A 24,313-nucleotide genomic window follows, 5' to 3' on the forward strand; every position below is an offset into this window, starting at 1 on the left:
TTTTTTTAAAAAAAATAAATTCTGAAATTAGAAAAAGAAAAATAAGATTTCAATTAGGAATATAATTTATAAATAACTAAAATTTGTAATAAAAATAAAGATTATTGAAAGAAAAGACCATCTAAAACGCATAACGAGATAAATTAAGTAACATGCCTATAAAGGAGTAGAGTGGTGGCGGTTGATACGACATATAAAAGTTGTTAATAAAACACCAAATAGAATCCTAATGACGATTAAAAGGGGGGACTTTAGGCAGATCGTGAAGCAAACAAGTAAGGCGGTTGCTGGACTTCTACAAAGTAAAAAAAAAAACACCATTGATAATCATATTCGATTTTTAAAATCTCAATGACAATAAAAAGGAGAAGCAGCGGGCAGGGTGCATAAGAGTATAGTTGTAGAGCCGCCGGCGGTTGACGGGACTTCTAGAAAATAAATAATGAATTCCAACGATAGTTATGTTCGATTTTTAGAATCACAATGACAATAAAGAGTAGGTGACGGATGGGCTGTAGAGGGGCAAATAAAGAGTAGGTGACGGATGGGCTGTAGAGGGGCATAGTGGCATCATTTGATGGCACTTCTAAAAATTATAAAAAATGAAACTATAAGTCCAATTTTTAAAGGATCAGAACTTCTAAAAAGTAAAAAAAAACAATGATAATCATGTTTGATTTTAAAAATCTCAATGATAATAAAGAAGGGAGGCAGCGGGCGAGCCGTAGAGGAGTACAATGGCAAAGCCACTGATGGTTTGGCAAGACTTCTAGAAAGTAAAAATGAACCCAAAAGACAATTATGTTCGATTTTTTAAATCTCAATGACAATAAAGAGAAGAGACAGTGGACGGGCCGTAGAGGAGTATAATGGCAACGTTTGATGGGGGGCATCTAGAAATTATAAAAAGAAACCCAACATGACAATAAACTCTAAAAACTATAAAATCCAATTTTTAAAGGTTCCAAGAAGAATAAATAAAAATAGTGATAGATCGAGCAAGCAAATAAAGAACGAGATGACATAAGGGTAGCAACTGGTGTGATTTTAAAACTATATAATTAGGAACAAGAGGATGATAAGGTTTGGTCTTTCAAAATCTTAAGACAATGAGATAGCTATTTAATAAATTTTAAGTAAAATCGTACTAAAAGATATGATTTTGTTTGGGTGCTAGCCGCGCAATTGCGCGGGCCACCCAGCTAGTTACTCCTAAATGAAAGAGGAAAATAAATGCGGGAGGGATAATAAGAAACATGAAACTGACAAGAACCAAGAAGTAGCGTATATAAAACATTAAAAAAGCACGAAAAATAGTTCTCATCTTGCTGTCAATGACTTAAGAAAAAGGGAAATATTTGAATTGTCCTTTTTTTTTAATAATGGAAGTTTTATTCAGACTCAGTTAATTGCACCAAGATGATACAACGAAGCCCATACCTAGCCTATGCATATAATGCACAAATCCCAAAGAAAAGATAGAAACAACCAAACCTCTTACAAGCACAAAAGTTTAACAAAAACATAGGTCTTAGTGGCTATCAATTCGTAGACTATACCTCTTAAACTAATGAGGTAGTCTAATTTATCTCTGTCATGGTTATGGATAAGACATACCTCCTGTCCTACGACTTGCGGTATACCTTCGTGCATACGATGTACTTTCTTATGTGATAAGGAAATCTACAAGATATAATGGAAAATATCCTCATGGGCAAGTGATTACTAGAGTCCTACTCGGAGAGGATTGGGTTTATTCGTTGTCTCAGAGTTCTACTTGGAGACTGAGGTAACTCACGGTATAAAAGGCACACCCCCTAAGGGGTTTAGATCATCGAATCATAGCGCCAACACATCCACCATAGTCTACGGAGCTGGAGGACGCGAAACCTACTCACCCGAGATCTCGTCGAATCATCTCGACAAGGATCTCGCTGGTAACGTCGAATTCATCTGTTCTCTTTGTACTCTGTGGTTTTCCATATCAATCTCATATAAACTAGATTGGGGCTATTACATTACGAGGGGCCTGAACCAGCATAATCTCTATATTCTTGTTTGCTTGATGTCGTATCGTGTAGATCCTCGTACCAACGTACCCCAATACCCTATTTATCCGGTCTAGGGGTATCCCACGTCGACAATCCCCTCAATTCAAATACCAAAGATTTTGTGCCTCAAAATCTTTCAAACCCGATGAGTTACACCCCTCAACCTAAGAGGGGTTTTGGTCCTAGCTGGTGTACATGTGGCATTAATCTGATTATGTGGCAATCTAGTCAATAATACTATTAAAAATATAAAAAAATAATTATTCACCCAACATGTAAGCTTGTATTCCTCTCCTTCCTCATCTAGATCCCTCGCGGTGATGGATTGCAGGTGTTGGAGACACAACCCAAACTCCTCGATTCCAACTTCACCACCAACATGTCATCCTCTCCGACATGGGAGGAGATGGCTAAGGAAGGCTGGCCTGTGGATTTTGCTGCCACCAACTGGCAAGAGGGGTAGGTCACTGCAATGGAGCGGCGGGTGTTGACGACCCCCCCTCCCCCTCCTCAAACATTAGAAATCCAACAACAGGATTAGGACGGTATCACCCTTTGGCCTTTGCTAGCAGTGGGCAGAGGCGGAGAAGAGGAGGGTCGTGAGGAGGGAGCTAGAGTTGGTGGTAGAGAGAACTCGATATGGTGCTGGAACATCGAAGATTGTGGCGCGGTGACCAAGAAGCCCTGGGAGGTAGCTCGACGAAAGGCTAGGCGTCACATCCCCATTGTCGCCACACCCACCATTAGGTGATGACATTAAGAGGCGTCGGAGTAGAAAAAGGAGGTGGCGAGGAGGCTTGCATATCTGCATTGGTTTTGATCTTCTCCTAAGAGAAAGCCATGGTGTGTTTTCCTTTCTCCTGTTCCATGGTTTGTCAACTAGTAGATCAAGAAGATAGATAATGATGTGCGTTCTAACCCGCGCATGCAAGGCACAAGCGAGTTCCTAGCGAAGGCATGCTCACGCAACATACCATCCGTCTTATCCAAACCAGCTTCTACTGTCGTTTGTTCGGTGCATTACGTTGAGCACTTTGTGCGCATGGCACAAGAGCGGCTAGAGAAGTCACAAGGGGAGAAGTGGAGACGAGGAGGTGAGTGGGGGGGGAGCGGTTGAGGAGTTGGAGCATAAGTGTGCCCATGGCCTCTGCATTAGCCTACCACACTTATGGGTACAATAACATTTTCATTTTGGACATGGTAAGTTTACCAAATATTTTAGTTTGAACGCTTTCTTCTCTAGCCTTCCCTTTCTCTTCCCCTCCCCTCTCTCTCGCTCTTCGAGTTTGATGTGTTAATGAGAAAGGCTTGGCTAAGTTCCGAGCACGAGGCCCTAGGTAGAGATCAAGCATGAGCTTGAGTATATGGCTCATGGTGCTGATAGAGCGATAGAGATCGAGCTTAGATGGCCAGAGCATGAGGATGAAATGGTGCTGATAAAGGTCAAGCTTAGATAGTCGGAGCATGGGGACAAAAAGGAAGGCAAGACCAGTCCTCGAGGACTATGACAATGGGTGACGCTCCAAGGTCATTGTAGTGGGAGTTGTGCATGGCGGGGCTGCTTAGGGATAAGATGGAGGCGGGCGGTGGTGCTCCATGGCTGCAACATAAGGAGCCGCTTTTGAACAATACAGTGGGAGTTATCTGAGAATGGTGGTGATGAGGCGATGCTTCAGGGCTACGACAATGGAGTGGGTCATAGATGTGGTAGCAGGAGACACTACAAAAAGATCGCGAGCTCAACACCAGCTCACCAGCATGACAATCTAGAGTATTGATACGGGAGGATGGAGAATAAGGGTCCAAATTGAAACCTTTTGCAAACTTATATATAGTCCAAGCTAAAAATAATGCCTTACCCCTAGTCCAAACTATCACATCAGTAAAAACATATAGTTCACTGTGCAATTTACTATCGAAAAGGTAACGATATTTCATTCCTAATGACCGTGGAAGAGTGACGAGTACACCTCATGAGATTAAAACCTTGGGAGGCTAGGGAGGAAACATGTCAACAGGATTCATGCCTTTCACCATGATACTATACATACATACTAACACCATTGATAACCGATCCACCTTTTTCTCACAAAACTTGGTTGAGCCCGTTATTCTCTTTTATCTTCTCCAATTCAGCACACAACTGATGTGGCAACTTATATAGTCCGTTTACATCATCTTTTTATACTTACTCTAAGGTGGTGTTCTTTTCTTCTGAAGATGAAGATTAAGTTTTTTACGCAAAACGAGGTGGTATTAACGTATGATTGATTGAGTTTTAACTATTACAAACTTGAAAAATAGATTAATATGATATTTTAGAGCACCTTTTATATATAAAGTTTTCGCACGAAACGCACCGTTTAGCAGTTTAAAAAGTGTGCCACAAAAATCTTAATCTTCATCCATCTCATACAACTCATCCGTGCGAGCCACCCTCTACACATGTAACCAAATGTGGCCTACATACATTTCTATGACCTTTGTATCAATATGTTCCATCTAACTTCTTTGCACAAAATGATTGAATAGATTTACTGATGAAATCCAATAAAAGTTTTCAATAAAGGTTTAATATCTGGTGTTAAAAAAATATATCTAGGTGGTGATTTGGCGCTAGGTAAGGGGTTGATGCCCCATTTTGCCTACTAGTAGTGAGCTAGGCGGTTGGCTTACCTCGGTGGTCAACTTCAGCACTTAGTAGGCCTAGTCACACGATGGCACGAAAGTGACGAGGCAAGTGCCGAGGTGACTAGGCGGGGTGAGAAATAGTAGTTTACAAGGTGACAAACTCTATCTTTCCCAAATTAGAGTGGGCGGGAAAAACCTGAGAGCCCTACCCAGAGATGGCTAGGGATTAGGAGGACGAATTGGGTTCCCAACTCACTGCTACTGGCCAACGCAATTTGTCCATATCCTCACTTCATCGATTCCCCCAAGTCCAGTTGTTGTGCCCCTATGCGTCAAGGCTCTCGATGCTCGAATTAGTGACACCCTTGTTGGTGGCTTTGCTTTGAACGTGCCATCTCCATGCTACTAGTCGCCATTAATCATCTATACACCGCCGGCTACTCAACTCCACCACCATCCTGAACTAGTAAACACCACTTTTTGTTGAATGCTATGCTCCGTTGATGCTTGAGCCTATGGATTTTACTTTTTTTTTTCTATTCTTGCTCTGTTTATTTACTCTAGTTTCTGTTCTACATCTCTATCTCCAGTTGCAACTAGGGGCCGCTGTGTTGAACACTACTAATATTCATAATAGTATTCTCTCCGCCCCAAAATATAAGGGTGTGTTTGGTTTGTGGTCAAAGTTGTATAGGATATGGCCATCCATATTTATAAGGATATGGCTCTCTATCCAACTTAGTAGGATTAGGATATATCTCATCTATCCAAAATGCCTTATATTTTTGGATGAAGGGAGTATCCAACTTCGTAGTATTAGGATATATCTCATCTATCCAAAATGCTTTATATTTTTGGATGAAGGAAGTATTATTTTTTAAGTTGCTATTGTATAGCATAGGAATTGAAGAAAACTCTCCCTTTCACGAGTGATACCATAATTCTTATTTCCTCCGCTTTAAGACATAGGGCATGTTTGGTTTAAAACCCTACCGAGATGTAAGTTTAGGTACTACCAATTTTTTTTGTTAGGCAAGAGTATATCAACTCTATTGATTTTGGCATAAGTTGGCATCAATCTAAATGGCTAGTACTCCCTCCGTCCCAAAATAAGTGTAGTTTTACACTGTTCATGTCCAACGTTTGACCGTTCATCTTATTAAAAAAAATTATGATTAATATTTATATTGTTATTAGATTATAAATATGAATAGTACTTTATGTGTGACTATTTTTTAAAAAAAGTAATAAATTTTACATATGAGACGGACGGTACACGGATATACCACTGTACTTATTTTAGAATGGAGGTAGTATATACAATTAAAGTTGCCAAATGATTGGTAGGCAAAATTTAACACCAAACTAATAACATAAAGTCAATCTAATAATATATTCTAATACTATAAATTTGGATAATACATTCGATCATAGATTCGTTCTTCATGTGACGGAGTTACTATGTAGTTTGAATTGATGGAGTATTCATGTTGACAGCGGAAATTTTCTCTTGGAGCTACTGCTCACAGTTAACAGTTGACACACACATATATTCACCAACACCATCATGACTCGCGACCAAGTCTCACTCACCCATCCACTCAAGTTGATATCCCCCCGTTAAATCCACTGTCTGAACTCATCACTGCCCTTGTCACACACCAGGAAACAAAAACCCTGTTCAGTACGCCAAGCATATCAGCCCGGACACTGACAGGCCTCACAGTCCCCTGTCACGTGCACACGCCCGGTGCCACAAGTCCATCCGCCGCAGAAGATCCCGCGCGAGTTCTAATCTAAGCCCCCACGCTTCGTCCAACGAACGCCTCCCTCCCTCCGTCCCTCGTACTGCACGAGAGAGTCGATCGATCGATCGATCGACGAACACGCGCGGTCGCGCACCAACACCAACAAACCCGTCACCCTCCATACGGCGCCAATTTCCCCCCACCAGAAAACGTCCCCGCGCTCGTCAAAAGCACAAAAGCAACCCCCAAAGATCAAACCCCCAAGAAATCCAAGCACTCCACCACTAATTATTCTGCCCATCCAAATATTCCTCTCGTCAGAACTCGTACCGGTGCTAAGGAGAAAAAAAGTCACGCAAAAGAAAATAAAATAAAAAGGGAAGTTGGATTGAGGAGAGGAGGCCAAAAAGAAAAAGAAAAGGGTTTGGTTTTATTATAGGAGCGAGGGGAGTGTGTGTGTTAAGCGCGGCCGCATAGAATGGAAGCGTTCCAAATCGGAACCCAATCCCGGAGGCGCATGAATAATCATCCACCAGTTCGAGTAGTGGTGGCAGTAGTAGTAGTGGTAGCAGCCGCTCTCCTCCTCCTTCTCCCTGTTGCCGTGCTGTTCCTGCTGTTTCCCCAATCTCCTCCTCATTATATCCCTATCTATCTACTACTACTCGCCTCAGCGGCTGCTGTGGCTGCCGCCTTTTTGGCCTTGTTCGTGGTGTTCAAGTTGGAATTATTACCGCTGTTTTTGCTGCGATCGGTGTTGGTGGTAGCGGAGATCCAGCCGCACATCGGATCGCCTTTTACTGGGCTGGCGTGTATATTAGCGGGCGCGGCATTTCATTGTTGTCGCGAGCGAGCCCTGGAGGAGGAGGAAAAGTGTGGGAGTTTTTCCGTGCTTTTGTTTGGCGGTGGCCTCGGGAGGAGGAGGAGGAGGAGTTTGGATCTAGGTTTGCGGGGAGGTAGTCTCCGATCGCCGCCGCGGCCATGGACGACGGGGACGGTGCGGCGCCGGCGGAGGGCTCGGCTGCGTCGACGCCCCCGCCGGCGCCTCCCGCTGCGGCCGCGGCGGCGGCGGCGGCTGTGTCAGCGGGTAGCACGGGCGCGTCTGGTTCCGGGGAGAAGACGGTGAAGCGCATGATGAAGAGCCCCTACCAGCTTGAGGTACTCGAGAAGACGTATGCAGGTGCGTGGATTCTGATGGTTTTGCGAGGCTTTGGAAGTTTGGAGAATTTTTTTTGGAGGATTTTTGGGTGGGGAATTGAGGTTTTGGTGTTTGGGGATGTGATTTTGGTTTGGTGCAGTGGAGCAGTACCCGTCGGAGACCTTGCGGGCGGAGCTGTCCGCGAAGATAGGCTTGTCAGACAGGCAGCTGCAAATGTGGTTCTGTCACCGGCGGCTGAAGGATCGGAAGCCCCCCACAAAGCGGCAACGGAGGGAGGAAGAAGCTGCAGCGGTGCCATTGATGGCACCTCCGCCAGTGTTGCCGCCACCAGCACTGCCGCTGTCAAGTGGCGAGCTACTGATCGGTGCTAGTAGCCCGTATGATGAGCCGCCGCTGCCCCCAGTTCACTCGCGAAGGGGTGCAGGGCGGTCCTCAGCAGTGCCCAGGTTATCTGCGCCAGATATTGGGCGGAGGTATTATGAACCTCTACCAGTAATGCTGCCGCCACCACCGGTGGCATCGATGCAGCTCATGCCATCTGAGCTCCGGGTGATTCATTCTGTGGAGTCGCAGCTTGGGGAGCCACTGAGGGATGACGGGCCGGTGCTCGGAATTGACTTTGATCCACTTCCCCCTGGCTCCTTCGGTGCACCAATAGGTATGCATCCCAAAACCCTGCACTTCGTAGGATTAAGCTAAAACTTCAAACTTGAATGCTAGTGATATATATTTTGCAGGCTGTCACTTTTTTATAGTACTGTTAAGCCAACTGTGTTTTGCTCTGCAGTTGTTGAAATCAAATAATTTTGTTTACTTAATTGCTTGTTGTTCCTGCAAGTAGGGAAATCGCAATAGGATGTTATGGGATGGACACTGTTTAGTTAAATAAAGAAAATCAACTGGACTTGTTACGAAGATGCACAAAAATGATTGATTGATAAATAATGTTTCAAAAGCAAAGGTGAATTTTGAGTATTTGGCCAGTTGCCAAGTTTCTATGTTAGCAAGACCATGTTATAAAGTGTTAATATTCCCAATGACTAATTTAGCAAAAAGGACATATTGCAGGAATTTTTAAATAAACTGAAAAGCTACCATGCTGTTTAACAAAACTAGCTGAAACTTTGTGTGAAATTTTGGAGAGCTAGACAGTTCATGCATCTGCAGCGATCAATGTACACTGTTATTAATGAACCCACCATGATCAATGGTATAAATCTTTCTCTTTGCCTATGATTAACATGGTTAATTCTGTACCTCTAAAGTGAGCCTGATGGCTCCTTTTAGCCTTTACTGAATAGTATATACTAGTAAATATACATTAGTTCTATCCCTGATTATAACACTATCCACCCTAACTCATTGTCATCAATTGTCTCTTACCTTTTATTTTATCATCTTCCCTGTGCATTGCTACACTTCTCTATTGCCATCGTTGCACAGCCTCCTAATAACTACTTACTTTGCACATTGTAGTACATGAAAATAGACATATTTTGTGCATTTGCTTTTCTACTGCTCATTCTTGTAGTAGTTAGTCATGAAAAATTACCTTTTTTCTGTATTCTAGCTATCTTCTTTTTAATTTACATTGTGTGAATCTTCCACATTGTTTTGTCTCTGCATTCATGGTGAGGTTACCACAAGCAGGGAGGGGAGGACTGGGAGGGAGAGGGGATGACTGAGGCAGGTTGTAGTCTCTTAAATGAGTTAGTGAGAGGCATAGTGGTGGTTCGGCCAGGAGAGCATATAGAGGAGGGCAAGGGTGACGTCAAGTGCATGGGGCCGTTTGTACAAGGTTGTCAGGACTAAGGGGAGAGGGTGGAAGAAGGGGCAATTTAGTCTTGGCCCATTGTGGTTTATCTTGAAACAGAGGAACACGTTGATGGTATATTTCAGAAAGAAGAACTTCGTAGCGGTTTCAAATTATTTAAAAAGGTCTATATATATTAAAAAAAGGAGCAGATTCAAATTTGAATCTACAACTGGCAGGGGTATATTGACTATTTCTAATTTGTTTTTGGTGCTCATGCTCCATCTAATATGAACCCAAAATGCTATCATGGGAACTCAGAATGCATACAGTTAGATGAGACTTGGATGGGTTACATTTAAGGAGTCTTGAACACTGCATGGATGATAATTTTCATCCAACAGCATCAAGAAATTTACTTATGGGGATCCCACCACATGAAGCTTCTGTAAGTTCAATCTATTGTAATCTCATCCAATGGCCAGTGTGTTTTTGCAAGATGGGCCTAGGGCCCCAAAGAGGGTTTTACACTCGATTCTCAGCCTAGGGTTATACTAGGAAACAATAGATGAGCCTGGCTTAAAGGCAGTCTAATTTTTGTATTGCTGAGCTTATCTATTGGTGAATAGAAGTATTATGTAGACTCTGTTCATAGCATTTACATAGTAACCGGTTTATTCATATAATTTTAATTGCTGACATTCCTTTCCTTATGTATTATGAACAGTTCCAGAGCAACAAAAGCAGCATGTGCGATCTTATGATACAAAGATATATTCTAGGCATGATTCAAAGCTGTTAAAGGTATATTTTTAGGAAATTTCCAAAAGTAAGTTTGTGACTTGAAGTGTGTTGTGTTTTTTTCCATTGAATAAACCCGCTCTGGTTTTATGTGCTTACCTTTTGGAGTAGCATTGCTTCAGTTTAAAATGTCATGGCAGTGAATTGACAATGTAATCTTACCCAGAATGTTTTGGCAGTTTTAATATGTCATGGCAGTGAAATGACATGTGTCTTACCCAGAATGTTTTGCCATGACAATGTAATCTTACCCAAAACTTTTAAAATGTCTTGGCAGTTTTAAAATGATAAGAATGTTTTGGAGATTTGGCCATATGATGAACCGCTTTACCCAGTTTGTATGTAAACCCCCTTTCATGGCTTCACCCCCATCCAGGGCCAGTCCTAACATTTTAGAGGTCCTGAGCGAGACAAGAATGGATGCCCTTTATTCAAAGAAAAAACACATACAATTACTTTCCATTTAGCTGCAAAATAAAATTGCATACATGCATAGAAACAGGCTCATAATCGATACTCTTTTGGGACTATAACTGTAACATGCTTGTCGAGAACTCATCCCCCACCCAGGACCTGCAGCGAGCCATGACTATGGAATGGAGAATACAGGAAGCAATTGCTACATTGAAAATAGCAATAATAACACATGATCCTAAACACTTTCTGAAAATTAGCGGAAGGTCGCTTAGTACTTAAATTTTAGTAAAGTAGGGGAAAATGTGCCATAATTGGGCAGTCCTAAAAAAATAGCAGTGCTAATCCATACCCTTTTCAACCCTATCGCAGATGTTTGAAACCAAAAACCAAATCCACAACAAAAATGAGATATTCCCTTATAGTGCTGATGTCGTGTTCCAGACTTCCAGTGGAAGTGTGGAACAGTAGTATATAATAGGTAACCGAAGAAGAAGAATTGGGAAAAGATACCATGTATCGGATTCTGGTAGTGTCATTGCAAATGAAAAGAATTGTACTATCGTAGACAAGTTGGTTGGAAATCGTTAACATGCCACCCCCTCACCCACCACCACCACCAAAAAAAGAAACTTAATTGAGAAGAACATCATCTGTAAAAGAACTCGGCCCCCAGGGGAAAGACTTCCCCTGAGGTATTTCAATTAAGAAGAAGCACCTGAAACCTGGGCCGAGAAAAGCCACGAAAGCATGTCCCCTGTAGATGGGGAGCTGCCCCTTATGGATCAGGCCTTAACCTGTGCTTTAAGGCCCCTGCCCCATACACGAGGAACAAAGGAAATCCATCATCTATCACCTGCAGGGAGCCATGAATATGGAAAACGCAGGAAGTAATTTCTACATTCAAAACAGTAGTAATGACACATGATCCTAAACAGTTAGAAAATTAATGGGAAGTTGCTTAGTAGTTAGATTGCAGTCAAGTAGGGGAAAGCGTGATATTATTGGGCAGTGCTAATCTATACCCTTTTCAACCCTAATGGAGATGTTTGAAGCTAAAATCACAAAAAAGTTCAGGATATTGTCTTATAGTGCTGGTTCCGTGTTCCTGGGGTATTTAATTGGTAATCAAGGAAGAAGAATCGAGAGAGGTACCGTATATGCAATGACTGTGTGGGACTCCTGTAGTGTCATTGCGAATTGAAAGAATCGTACTATCATAGACAACTTGGTTGAAAATCCTTAAAATTTGGCTCTCATCCTTTAGTCATCTGTTTTGGGATAAAGAGGGTAGAACTAGAAGGCTCTTATCAGCACATAGGCTAGCCTACTAGGTTGGCATCTTGCTTTGGGGCTTGGCCGACTGGGTCTTCCTTGCTTGTCAATATGAGCATGTAGGCTATGCCGTAGTCCTTGTGAGTTGCGGCGGCATCCCACATGAACTAGACACTGGTTTTAGTGCATGGGTAGGCCCAAATTTTGGGGGACCCTGCACGGTTGCCGTGGGCCTGTGGCTGCCCTGCCCTGCTGCGAGACTAGACTGCACGGAACACGTGTTTTAAGGCCATTAGGTGTGAGTTGGTGCCAAACTGCCAACACATTGGCATGGCACAATTATCGTTTAGTGTTTCATGTCCTGTTAACGCCATATATTCGCCTTATAAAAAGGGAAATAACACCACGTTTGTGTGCATGCATTAGTTCTGCTCATCTGGCATTACCTGGATTCTCCTTTCATGGTTCCAGTGGCCTTTTATAACGGAAATGCTAGCTGTCTATTCCATTCACACTCGCCTATTGATTTTTTGCCTTATTTATATTTGGCCCTTTTATATCGTCTTCTTGGTGAGCCCCCGTGCTACTATCTTCATAATTCGCTTGTCGCTGCAGAGATCTGTATTTGAGAATTGAGATTGAGCGTACTCTTGGTATCGTTGTTTTCTTATAAGTTTTGAGTTTCGCCTCTTGATTTCTTCATACCTCGTTTAATATTTTGTTGTTCCTCTTTTTCCCTTAGGCCTCGGTTTTCTTCCCCAGCGTGGAACACCCTTTTGTTCCAAATTCGATCGCTGGGAAAAGAAAGTCAATGGTTGGTAATCTGCCCCCAGTTCACCCTCATGCTGGATCACGGGCAGTCCATGAGTATCAATTTCTTCCTGAACAGCCAAGTGATAGGTATGAGGGTGCAAGCAGATCTCATGAGGGAGCAAGCAGATCTCATTATTATGACACTCCAGTTGAAGCATCGAATTCGAGGATGTCATCGCATACCCCGGGATCACATCTTCTCCGTGGACCTGATGAGGCAGCACCTGGTTATGCTTTCCAAGGTCAAATGTCTGGTTCTGGCCATTTGCCTCAATCAGGCAGGCGTGAGGTGCTTCCAGCAGTACCAACAGATTACGAGATGATTCAGTCCAATAGCGACCTTAATTCTGTTCCAGTCGAAGGCCAGTATGGTATTTCTCAGGTTGCTGGAATTGAAAACTCACTTCTACCGTCTGAAAGAAGAGCCTATCATGATGAAGACGGCTCTCGAGTGGATAGAAAGCGAAAAGTATGTTTTCCTCTGACCCCATATAGTCATATTTGCATCTTTCTTCATATCCTTAAATCTTAGTTATAGACATATTGAATTTGTTTACCATCTGCCATAGCACAATGAGGAAGCAAAAATTGCAAAGGAAGTTGAAGCTCATGAAAGACGAATTAGGAAGGAGCTTGAAAAACAAGACATGATGAAGAGAAAGGTATGGCTTATTATTAGTGCAGATCATTAGATCTTAATGTATTTCGATTAGAAGTCATTTACAGTTTATGCTTGCAGAGAGAGGAACAGATGCGCAAGGAGATGGAGAGACATGATCGTGAGAGAAGAAAAGAAGAGGAGAGATTGCTGCGTGAGAGGCAGAGAGAACAAGAGAGGTTCCTAAGAGAGCAAAGGCGTGAACATGAGCGTATGGAGAAGTTTATGCAGAAGCAATCTAGACGAGTTAGTTTTCAAATTCATATTATGTAAACTGCAGTGCAGTGTAGTATCTATGCCAGTACCACTGTTTAGTAATATAATGTTATGCCTATATTTGTGCAGGCAGAGAAGCAAAGGCAAAAGGAGGAGCTCCGAAAGGAGAAAGAGGCTGCAAGGCAAAAGGCTGCCAATGAAAGAGCCACAGCACGCAGAATTGCACGGGAATACATGGAACTTGTGGAAGATGAGCGCTTAGAACTAATGGAATTGGCTGCACAGAGCAAAGGGTTGCCATCCATGCTTAGTCTTGATAGTGACACATTGCAGCAGCTTGATTCCTTTAGAGGTATTCTGACCAAATTTAGACTTTCTTAGTACTACAATGTGCCAAAAGTAAAAGTTCACTGCTAGTGGCTTTGTGAGAATTGTTTCAGTTTCTTGTGCATCCCTAATAGAGTAAATATAACCAGACTGAAATGAAAAACAATGTATTAGTATTTATATGGAACAGATCTGTAGAAATACATGCACAATCAAAATAGAATACTGTGTTATGTAATAGGTGACACTATTAGGCCATGCTTGGATCTTGATGTTTTGGGTAAAGTAATCTAAAATTTGTTGCCTTAACAGCTGCTTCAAATTAAATGATGCCTAGCTAGTAGTGATTGGAGGAATAGCTCAACCATTTCTACTTTTGCCTAACATTTGCTTGGTAGTGAAAATTCTGTTGTAAACAGTTTCGAATATCTGAAGTTTAACCAAATAATGTGGTACTTTGTGATTATTGATTGATTATTCCCTTCATCCAGGCATGTTGACTCCATTCCCCCCTGAACCGGTGAGACTGAAGGAGCCATTTTCGATAAAGCCTTGGACAGTATCTGAGGATAATGTTGGGAACCTTCTGATGGTAAACCTGTGATATATTCCTTTCTTGTAGTATTTTGTGATATTCAGTGAAAGAGATCTGAGTTCTTAAAAGTTGTGTGAGTTGACAGTGTAACCACAAGAAGCCATAACGTTGATTTGCACATTTTATTTTCCACTAGATGCTAAATTACAAAAAAAAATTGACCTTACTGCTTTTATTTGCTTGGAATCATAAATGTAACTATCTTGCTTGTAGACTCATATTCTGTCCATGCAGATGGATAAACAAATAGACCTTTTTGATACATTAGCATCACTTCATCAGGTCTATAGGAGAGGTGTTGCTTCACTTTATACAGATGCACATTGCAGCAATCCATCTTCTTAAAAAATTTCAAACTAGTCTTTTATGGCCTTATTAGTTCTTTCTTGTTGAGAAGACATTTGCTCTGATGACACTTGAGAGTAGAGACGTTTCCTTATGGTTTTCTAGTGCTAATTGAAAATTTAGTTTCATTTCATGCACTAAATCTGGTAACAGATTTACATGATCTGTTCTATTTATATTTCAGTACATCTTTACAGATGGTAAATGCTGCATCCTATTCTGAGTTGCATAATTCCATTCTAGTGTGTTTTTCAATGTTCTTTTTAATGGAAACTGACAAACTGTTGCTAAATGCTAACTGCATTACAGGTGTGGAAATTCTCGATTACTTTTGCTGATGTTCTCGGGCTTTCTTCAGTTACATTTGATGAATTTGTTCAGTCTCTTCATGATTATGTAAGTTTTTAATTTGGGGAGGAATTATGTATCTATTTGTCCTTTACTATTATCATAATGGTAAAAGGTGAGAATATCTTTGTTGGATGTGATTAAGAGCTGGATAACTAGGTTGTTTGATTGATTTTAATGTTATGCTTGTCTCCGCGAATCAAGAGAATAAGTACCATGGTGGATACATATGAATATGAGTTTACACAATCTCTTCTATTTGTTGGATTATTTCGTGTCGAATTTGTTTACTAGTCAATTTACACATTCTTTTTCCAAATAATATGTAAGTTATACACTTGTACTATGAAGGACTTTCATGCAGTTTATGTGTTATGTATGTTTGTATCTCTTGGGTTGTTAAGTTGTTTAAGTCCAATTCCATAAGACACTGGATGTTATCTTACCAACGTTCTTGGACTATGTACATTCTAGTTTTTTGTTGTTACCTTGGACTATCTGTAGTTAGCATTTAGCTTTAGTCTTGAAAGATGTCATCTTTGGACTGCTAATGTTGAATTATGTAAATTTTTAGCAGTTAACTATGCTTATCCTGATTGATCTTCTCATCTCTTTACTAGGATTCAAGGTTGTTGGGGGAACTGCACATTGCTCTGCTGAAATCCATCATAAAGGATATTGAGGATGTCTCCCGAACACCATCAGTTGCATTAGCGGTGAATCCAGCAGGTGGTCATCCACAAATTGTTGAAGGGGTGCGCATGCATTTGTCTTTTTTTCAAAACCTCTAGCTTTTTATCTTTTAGTTTCCTTTTGTTCTGTGTGCTACTATGCTTAAAAGCTTCAGTATGTTTTCATAGGCATACGCTTGGGGGTTCAATATACGAAGCTGGCAACGCCACCTGAATGTTCTTACTTGGCCTGAGATATTACGACAATTTGCTTTATCTGCTGGTTTTGGGCCTCAGTTAAAGAAAAGGAACGCTGAAGATGTTTATTATCGAGATGATAATGAGGTATTACACTATCTCATACTATATACATCTATTCGCTCTATAAGATAATTCCATATTGAAAATTTTCATGATATTTGGTTTATCTCAGTGATCCAAAAATATCATGTGAGTACTCTGCATCTAATACTTTGTATGATGCTCGGTTTTCTGAGATTCAAAAGGGCCACCGGGATATAGTCAGCAGTACTAAGGTTGCGTCCTATTGTATAGTGTGATTCTTGAAATTTAGTGTACTGAATGTAGGGCGATGAGTGATATCGGTCAAATATTGGTGAGTTTATTTTTTTCAAATAATTAATTAATGAAGGTGCTTTTATTAGCAGATAAGGATTATTTTATTTTTTAAAAAAATTGGTATATTCTTTTTGTCTGGTGTGCAAAGTTCTTTAGATTTACCCGGATCTACTCCTTCAGACCTCGGTTCTAGTTTCTGCCTAGAGATCCTCCTATCAGATTTTTTCTGATGGATCCATGGATTCTTTGTTAATGGAGTTTCCAACTTCTGGATTGCGGACAAGCCTAGTCAGAGTTCACTTGTTTATTACAAAGATGGTCCAATAATATCATTCGTGAAGTTACTTTTTTTTATGTTGAAGTCAGGTAATTATATAACCTGGTTTGAAAACAAGCCCAAAGTTGTTCAAGTTCATACAAAAACAAAAGAGAAAAGACCACTGGGATCACCAGCTTTCCAACAAAGGCATCACACATCTGCCTCAGTGCTGGGGACTAACTAGTATCTGGGTTGGAAACTAACTAGTATCTGGCAAGTGAACTTGACAGCTTCCTCTGGTGGATGGCAGTGCTGGGGACTGGCAAATGATACTGGAGGAGCAGAATCAGGGCCAACCTCTGGGCTTGCAAAGGCAACAGCATTTCTCGCTGTCATGTCCTTGCTCCCTCTTGCATCTCTCACTGAAGCAAGACCCTCATGGTCTCTTCTATCCCTTGATGGCTTGATAATGGGCCACAGCTGCCAGGCAGCAAGTTGCCTACCCAGTTCAGGATAGCCGACAACTCAGACATCTAGTAATCTCCTGCCGAACTTGGCCTGCAAAACAAGTCAGAGGTTTCAGGGGATGATTAGCCACCAACTAGTTAACTGCTCAAAGCATTAATGATATTTCTATCTGTTTATAACCAAAAACATCCTGAAGAGTTCTGTTGACATCAGTACAAAATTTGATGCAGGGTCATGATGGTCAGGACGTCATATCCACCCTCCGAAATGGTTCAGCAGCTGTGCATGCTGCTGCTTTGATGAAAGAAAGAGGCTACACCCATCGCCGTAGATCTCGGCACCGTCTCACTCCTGGTACCGTAAAATTTGCTGCTTTCCATGTGCTGTCCCTTGAAGGAAGTAAAGGTCTCACGATATTGGAAGTTGCAGAAAGAATCCAGGTTTGTTTCCACACAGATATGCTAGCTCAATTTTGCTTTGTGATTTTCTTCTTTTTGTTCTATAGTTGAATGAATTTACTCTTTTTTATGTTTAGAAATCTGGATTGAGAGACCTCACAACAAGCAAGACGCCTGAGGCATCTATAGCTGCTGCCTTGTCAAGGGATACAAAACTTTTTGAGCGAACTGCTCCTTCAACATACTGTGTCAAGTCCCCTTATAGAAAAGATCCAGCTGATTCTGAGGTTGTGCTGTCATCAGCACGTGAAAAAATTAGGGCTTTTCAGAATGTGATTTCTGACTCTGAAGCTGAAAAGGAGGCTGATGATGCCGAGAGGGATGAGGATTCTGAATGTGATGATGCTGATGATGATCCTGATGGTGATGATGTGAATATTGATGTAGGAGATGGCAAGGATCCCCTTATTGGTGTTAAAGAACAGGATGGAGTACCGATTACAACTATAGTAGATAGCACAAAGAGGGAAAAAGAAAAAGTGGATGCATTAACCCAATCGAGTGATCTTACTACATCTGGAAAAGAGGCTCCCAAGCCTTCTTTAGGCAAGCCCAGTTCAGCAAATACTTCTAGTGATTCACCTGTCAGAGCCTCATCAGAGTACCATGAAGTACCTCCTACTGATGCTGAAGATAAGGAGATTGATGAAAGTAACCAAGGTGAATCTTGGGTCCAGGGATTAGCAGAAGGTGACTATTGTGATCTTAGTGTCGAAGAACGCCTCAATGCCCTGGTTGCACTTGTTAGTGTTGCCAATGAAGGAAACTTTATTCGTGCTGTGCTGGAGGTAATAATCTTACTTAAAATATCCTTCAATCTTTGCTATTTTTCTCATTGGATAACACCTGATCACTTGTCTTTCAGGAACGTCTGGAATCAGCAAATGCCTTAAAAAAACAAATGCTGGCAGAGGCACAACTTGATAAGAGGCGTTCCAAGGAAGAGTTTGCTGGCAGAGTGCAATATAATTCCAACATGAATTTGAAGGCTGATGTAAATCAAGAAAATGCTACTGAGAGTACTCCAACTCCATTTCATAATGTTGATAAACATAATGATGGAAATGCAGGGGTTGTGGATAATAATAATAATGAGATAATTGACCATAACAGTAATGCAGCTAATGCATCTTATGAGAGGAATGGTTTAGGGCAGGACATAACTGCAACACCAGATACTTTGTCAGTTCAGCAGTATGCTTATGCTGATAAAACACGGTCTCAGTTGAGAGCACACATTGGTCATAGAGCAGAGCAGCTCTTTGTTTATAGATCGCTGCCCCTAGGACAGGATCGGAGACGAAACCGATATTGGCAGTTTTCAACTTCTGCATCACCAAATGACCCTGGTTCAGGACGAATTTTTTTTGAGTGCAGAGATGGATACTGGAGGGTTCTTGACACAGAGGAGGTAGCCTTTTCTTTTAAATATCTACTGATTCAACTTGATTACTATTATTGCTCTCGAGTAAAAATAATGTCACATTTTCGACTATGTGACGCCAACCTTTGTGAATCATGAATATTTATTTGTATTAGACATACTGAAATGGTACATGTAGATTTATCGGCTTATCGCTAAAAATGCCTCCATGAAACTATAGTTTCCCCGTGTCTTACAAATATATTACAAGAGAAATAAGTTGTCATTTACATTTTGGATGTCCTTGAAACTGCAAGTTAGATTGATATGCTAATTTGTATTTCTATCTTTTTCTATACGCTATAATTGTTCGAATGCAATGTGTTAATCCACGTATGAGGATTGTACCATATTCACATTGCTTGATTAACATATGAATTTTTGAACCAATTACATGTCCGCATGCTCCATGCACTTATGAGGATTGTACCAGATTCATGTTTCTTGATAAACATATGAATTTGTGAATCAATTACATGTCCACATGCTCCATACTGGTATCTAATATCATAATGCCCTCTGGTCTTAAACTACACATTGTGCAACAGCAACTGCTTGTTGAAATATAAACCTTATGCCAGTTTTTGCCACCAAATGGTGAATTCCCTTGTACTTGGGCTTCACACTGAGCTATTTATAGTTTTGAGTTTAAGACATGCATAATATTGTTACAGAGATTATCTGCATTTTTTTTTTACCACAAGTGCCTGCTCTTCATGCTTTTGCATTACAGTGGATGTGTAGTTCATGATAACCTCATTAAGTAGAAATGTGATTGATCTATTGTCAATGTTTTTTTTTGCATAATGAGCAGCATTTTGTGCCAGAACTGTACATAAATCGCATGCTCTCTAAACTTTGGACATTGTATCTAATGAAAATGCAGGCATTTGATTCATTAGTAGCTTCCCTTGATACACGTGGCAGCAGGGAAGCACAATTGCATTCAATGCTACAAAGGATCGAACCAACCTTTAAGGAGGCTATTAAGAGGAAAAAGAGTGCAGTTGTAGAACAATCCGCTGGAAGGTATCTAAAGAATGGAGCTACGGAAATGATTAGGGCAAGTTATCGTAGTGATTTTGGAAGCCCAAGCAGTAATCTTTCTGGTGTCACTTCTGATAGTGCTACAGCATATTCAGATTCTTTCAAAATAGAGCTTGGGCGTAATGATGTTGAGAAGACTGCTATTTCAAAAAGGGCAGATGTCTTTATAAGATGGATGTGGAGGGAATGCAATGATTGCAAATTGACATGTGCCATGGAGTATGGCAAGAAAAGATGCTCTGAGTTGATGCATTCTTGTAATTACTGCTATCAGATTTACTTGGCTGAAGAAAGGCACTGCTCTTCTTGCCACAAGAATTTTAAATCTATTCACAATTTTTCTGACCACGCATCACAATGCAAGGATAAGCTAAGAACTGATCATAACTGGAAGATGCAAACTGCAGATCATTCTGTTCCTATAGGAGTGAGATTGCTCAAATTGCAGTTATCAACCATTGAGGTCAAGTAACATGTTTTATGTTTGTCACCTGCTTCTCAGTTGTTTTTTTTCTTTTACCAGTTGAACTGTTTGGAAACGTGTTAATATTTTTGTTTACAGGCTTCTATTCCACCAGAAGCAATTCAACCATTTTGGACTGATGGTTATCGAAAATCTTGGGGTGTGAAGTTGCACTCTACAACTTCGTTGGAGGAAATATTTCAGGTTCTGGATTTGCTCTCCTTTAGTTAAACCAGTTTCCTTTTTGACTGGCATACATCTATTACCTTTGGTTGCAAACTTGAACATTTGCTGGCTATAAATAGCTGGATTACATGGTTGACTTGAGGCCTTAAACAACCTCAAACAAGAATCAATTGAGAACAACCTCATTCTTTGTTAATACATGTTGAATTGCTAAAATAGCTTGTCTCACCTTAGTTATCATTTTATGATGCGGGATTTTCCATCAAATTGACCAGGCACATGGTTGATTAAACCATGTAATTTTCATCCTTACTGCAGATTTGAATTAATATATTGAACTACCAGTCCCAAGGATGAAAGACGCCAACCATTTTCTTTAAGAATTTACAATTTATTGATGGCTTTCTTGTATCTTCTTTCTGTTTCCTTCTTCTGAAAACTAATACTACGGGGGTATATTTATAGGCAAAATTGGTTCTGTAGCATCGAAAGTTCCCATTTTTACTTTTATAGCATCGAAAGTTCACAGCTTACTAGAATAGCATCGAAAGTTAGCTCTGTTTCTCATATTTAGCATTCCGTCAACAACTCTGTTAGAATCTCATCGGTTTCCTTTTTTTTAAAAAAAAAAACATGTGAAATACCAGCCGTGCCCTCTCCTTCTTCCACCTCCAGCCCCCCTCTCCTTTCTCTTCTTCCTCCTCCAATGAACGCCAACCGGATGCCATCCTCGAGGCTCGAGCTTGTGGCCGTCAGCACGCCGACGAGCTCGACCATCTGCACGTCTGCACATTCTCAAGCTCGAATGAATGGTGGTACTGCAGTTGGTTCGGCTGGGCACATGCCGATGCCACAGATGGAAGTACACGGTCCATGAGGACCTGTTGCTTCACCCTGCACAGGAAGGCAACAATGTCGAGCTGCATTCCTGCCCAGACAGCAGCGGAGCAATCCCAATTTATTGGAAGAGAAGAGTGGAAGGATCTATATGTGTCCTGTTCCAACGTTGATTACTCGATCTTCCCTCAACCAAAATAAAATTATTTCCACAAATTGCATCCTCTCACCCTCATGAGCATTTCCCCTTGAAATAATTGGAATTTTTTTTTCTCACCGGATCATTCGAATCGGCCGTGGTCGGAAGCACCGCCTTTTTCCTCCACGCTAGATGCTTAGTGCGCGAGGAAGTCCAACAGCTTGGCATCAACCATGCTCAATCTAACAGCTCCGTGCTCCAGGCCATCTCGCCTCCACGGGACCATGGTTCCACCCTTGTCTCTTTCTCCCTGAGATCGAACTCCACTACTGCCGCCCTCCAACATGCTCCTGCAGCCACCCTCGAGTTCGCTCCCGCAGCCACAATAGACCGTGCCAGCTGCCGCTGCTGAGTTCATCGACTACACCATCCTACACCTCGCCTGCCGCTGTGCCATGGAGGATGAAGAAGACGTAGGGGCAAGGGGGAATAAGTGAAGTTCTAACGGATTGTTAAAAGAAGTAACGGAGATCACTTTTGATGCTATTGAAGTGAACCACAAACTTTCGATGCTATAAAAACAAAAACAAGAACTTTCGATGCTATAGAACCAATTTTACCATATTTATATGATTCATGTTATGACAGTATGATACTTGTGTGTTTGTCAGTATATCTGATTGTCTGTACAGATGCATGGATCACACACATATTATTTTGCCTTTGACCCTTGATACCTCTTTCATTTATCAGCTTTGCACCTCAATATCACGGCTGATGTTGTTTCACTTCCTTGTAGATGTTGACACTGCTGGAAGCCGCAATAAAACGGGACCACCTATCTTCAGAATTTGAAACAACATCTGAGTTGCTTAACTTGAACACACAAGATAATCCATCCCAGAATCATGTTGGATTGTCTGGATCTGCTGCTGTACTTCCATGGGTTCCTGACACTACTGCTGCGATTGCACTACGAATGTTAGACCTAGACTCAGCAGTATCATACATGCAAAATCAAAAGATGGAGAGAAATGGTGGAGATTTCATGGTAAGTTTTCATGTTAGACCTCAAAGTTTCTGTGCTCTGGTAATCATATGTACTAGATGTTGTAGTTTGTCTGTTAACTTCTCCGGCTACTGCATTTATACAATTAAACCATGAAATGTTGTCATATGTTAGAGATTATGATTTATTTGTACATTCTGCACTTTGTTGTTTGTAATGCTACCATCAGTTTCCTTTCAGTTTGTAAATTGTTTCCTCTGTTTGTGCAGAAGCCTCCATCAAGGTTTGTGGCTGTTAAGAATGCACAAGAATTAGATCCACTGGAAACAACCGGTTTAGACCTTTTTGATGGAAGGTGGGCTACTGGTAGTGGCCGTAGGGGTCGTGGACGAGGAAGTAGAGGGGGTAGCAGGGGAGGCAGAGGCCGAAGTCGAGGTGGAAGGGTCCCAAGAGGTATTAGCATCTCATCTAGGATTGGATTTAAGGATGAAAATGAAGCCTCAAGGAAGAACACTCGTCGAGGGCGTACTCGTGGCCGTGGTCGTGGGCGAGGACGTCGAACTGTTAGGTCACGGCAACCATCTGAGGGCAAAGGCAGATCAATTCCCAAGGAAAATTTGTTGGGGAGCTTTAGCATGCTTAGCAATGCAAAGGCTGCCACTGTTGAGGAGTCTCCAAGGAGCTCAGGTGCTGATGAATGGGGCTTGGAGAACAGAAGGCCATATATTGATGGTGATGAGAACAGTTCTGGATCTCAGTTAGATCAATCAGAAGATAATGAGGAAAATGGCCAACCCATGGATGAGGAATATGATGAGCAGGTTCCAGATTATTCTAGAGGCTATTCTGGTGGCTCCAGGCCCCATGGCATGATAGATGATGATGTGAGCGAAGAAGAGGATGAAGATGCGGAGGGCGATGATGATGGGGAGGAAGATGATGCGGACCGTGCAGTTGATGATGTTGATGCTGAGATGGACGAGGATGATGATATAGGTGATGATGGTGAGGATGGTGGTGACGGTGGTGACGGTGTGGAGGCGAATGCTGATGAAGATGAAGGCGGTTCCTCGTATTCATCGGAGTACAGCGACTAAGATTGGCCAGTAGAGGCCTTAGCGTCCTATGCCGTTATCCCTAAATTTCCAATAGATGTCTGAATCAAGTACTGTTAGTGGGCATTACTTGCCCTTGTGGTTAAAATGCTAGACGCGGACCAGAGGTCTGTGTGATAGATAGGCATGTAGTACTGATGTTCAGTACTGCATGCTTCTTTTGATTTTCGGCGTAGCCGAGCTGCCCAAACAACAGGGTAGTGTGAAGCTGTACTTTGCTGGTTTAAGGTGTTGGGATTGATGCGTACAATGTGCCAAGGCAAAGTACCAAGTTTACCTGAATGGTTGCCTTTACATATGTTACAAAATCTCTTGCTTCGTTACATCTATTATTATATGCTTTAGGTACTGGACTGCTGGGTATACGCTTGGAGAAGCCTACGGCTACGCGCATCATGCGAAGTCATGTGATGGAGGAAGATTTTGCCTGTAATTAAGTGAAGGTAGGGAGGCGCGAAGGCGAAGCTAATGATTTAGCAATCAATAGGTTGTGCAAGAAATGAAATTTTAGTCATCTGTTATTCTTTT

General features: G+C 41.5%; 1 protein-coding gene across 1 annotated transcript; it reads left to right on the forward strand.

Moving 5' to 3' along the window:
* The first annotated feature begins 6,515 nt into the window (after window positions 1–6,515).
* Window positions 6,516–24,067, forward strand: LOC127760787 (homeobox-DDT domain protein RLT2-like). Its single transcript, XM_052285081.1, has 18 exons — window positions 6,516–7,607; window positions 7,726–8,244; window positions 10,067–10,143; window positions 12,572–13,111; window positions 13,212–13,304; window positions 13,382–13,546; window positions 13,646–13,868; window positions 14,335–14,435; window positions 15,093–15,179; window positions 15,752–15,886; window positions 15,992–16,147; window positions 17,339–17,548; window positions 17,644–18,354; window positions 18,432–18,977; window positions 19,876–20,499; window positions 20,599–20,703; window positions 22,461–22,712; window positions 22,940–24,067. The coding sequence occupies exons 1-18, from the start codon at window positions 7,409–7,411 to the stop codon at window positions 23,765–23,767; spliced, it is 5,571 nt and encodes a 1,856-aa protein (XP_052141041.1). The 5' UTR covers window positions 6,516–7,408; the 3' UTR covers window positions 23,768–24,067.
* The last annotated feature ends 246 nt before the right edge of the window (window positions 24,068–24,313 follow it).

This window comes from Oryza glaberrima, chromosome 1 (assembly GCF_000147395.1).
Source record: "Oryza glaberrima chromosome 1, OglaRS2, whole genome shotgun sequence".
Lineage (NCBI taxonomy): Eukaryota > Viridiplantae > Streptophyta > Magnoliopsida > Poales > Poaceae > Oryza > Oryza glaberrima.

Bases quoted from the DNA above. Each gene is read 5' to 3' on its own strand.
- LOC127760787 (XM_052285081.1), top strand. From the start codon at position 7,409: ATGGACGACGGGGACGGTGCGGCGCCGGCGGAGGGCTCGGCTGCGTCG. The intron at 14,436-15,092 runs GTAAACCTGTGA...ACTGCATTACAG, and splicing joins ATGTTGGGAACCTTCTGATG to GTGTGGAAATTCTCGATTAC. The intron at 17,549-17,643 runs GTTTGTTTCCAC...TTTTATGTTTAG, and splicing joins AAGTTGCAGAAAGAATCCAG to AAATCTGGATTGAGAGACCT.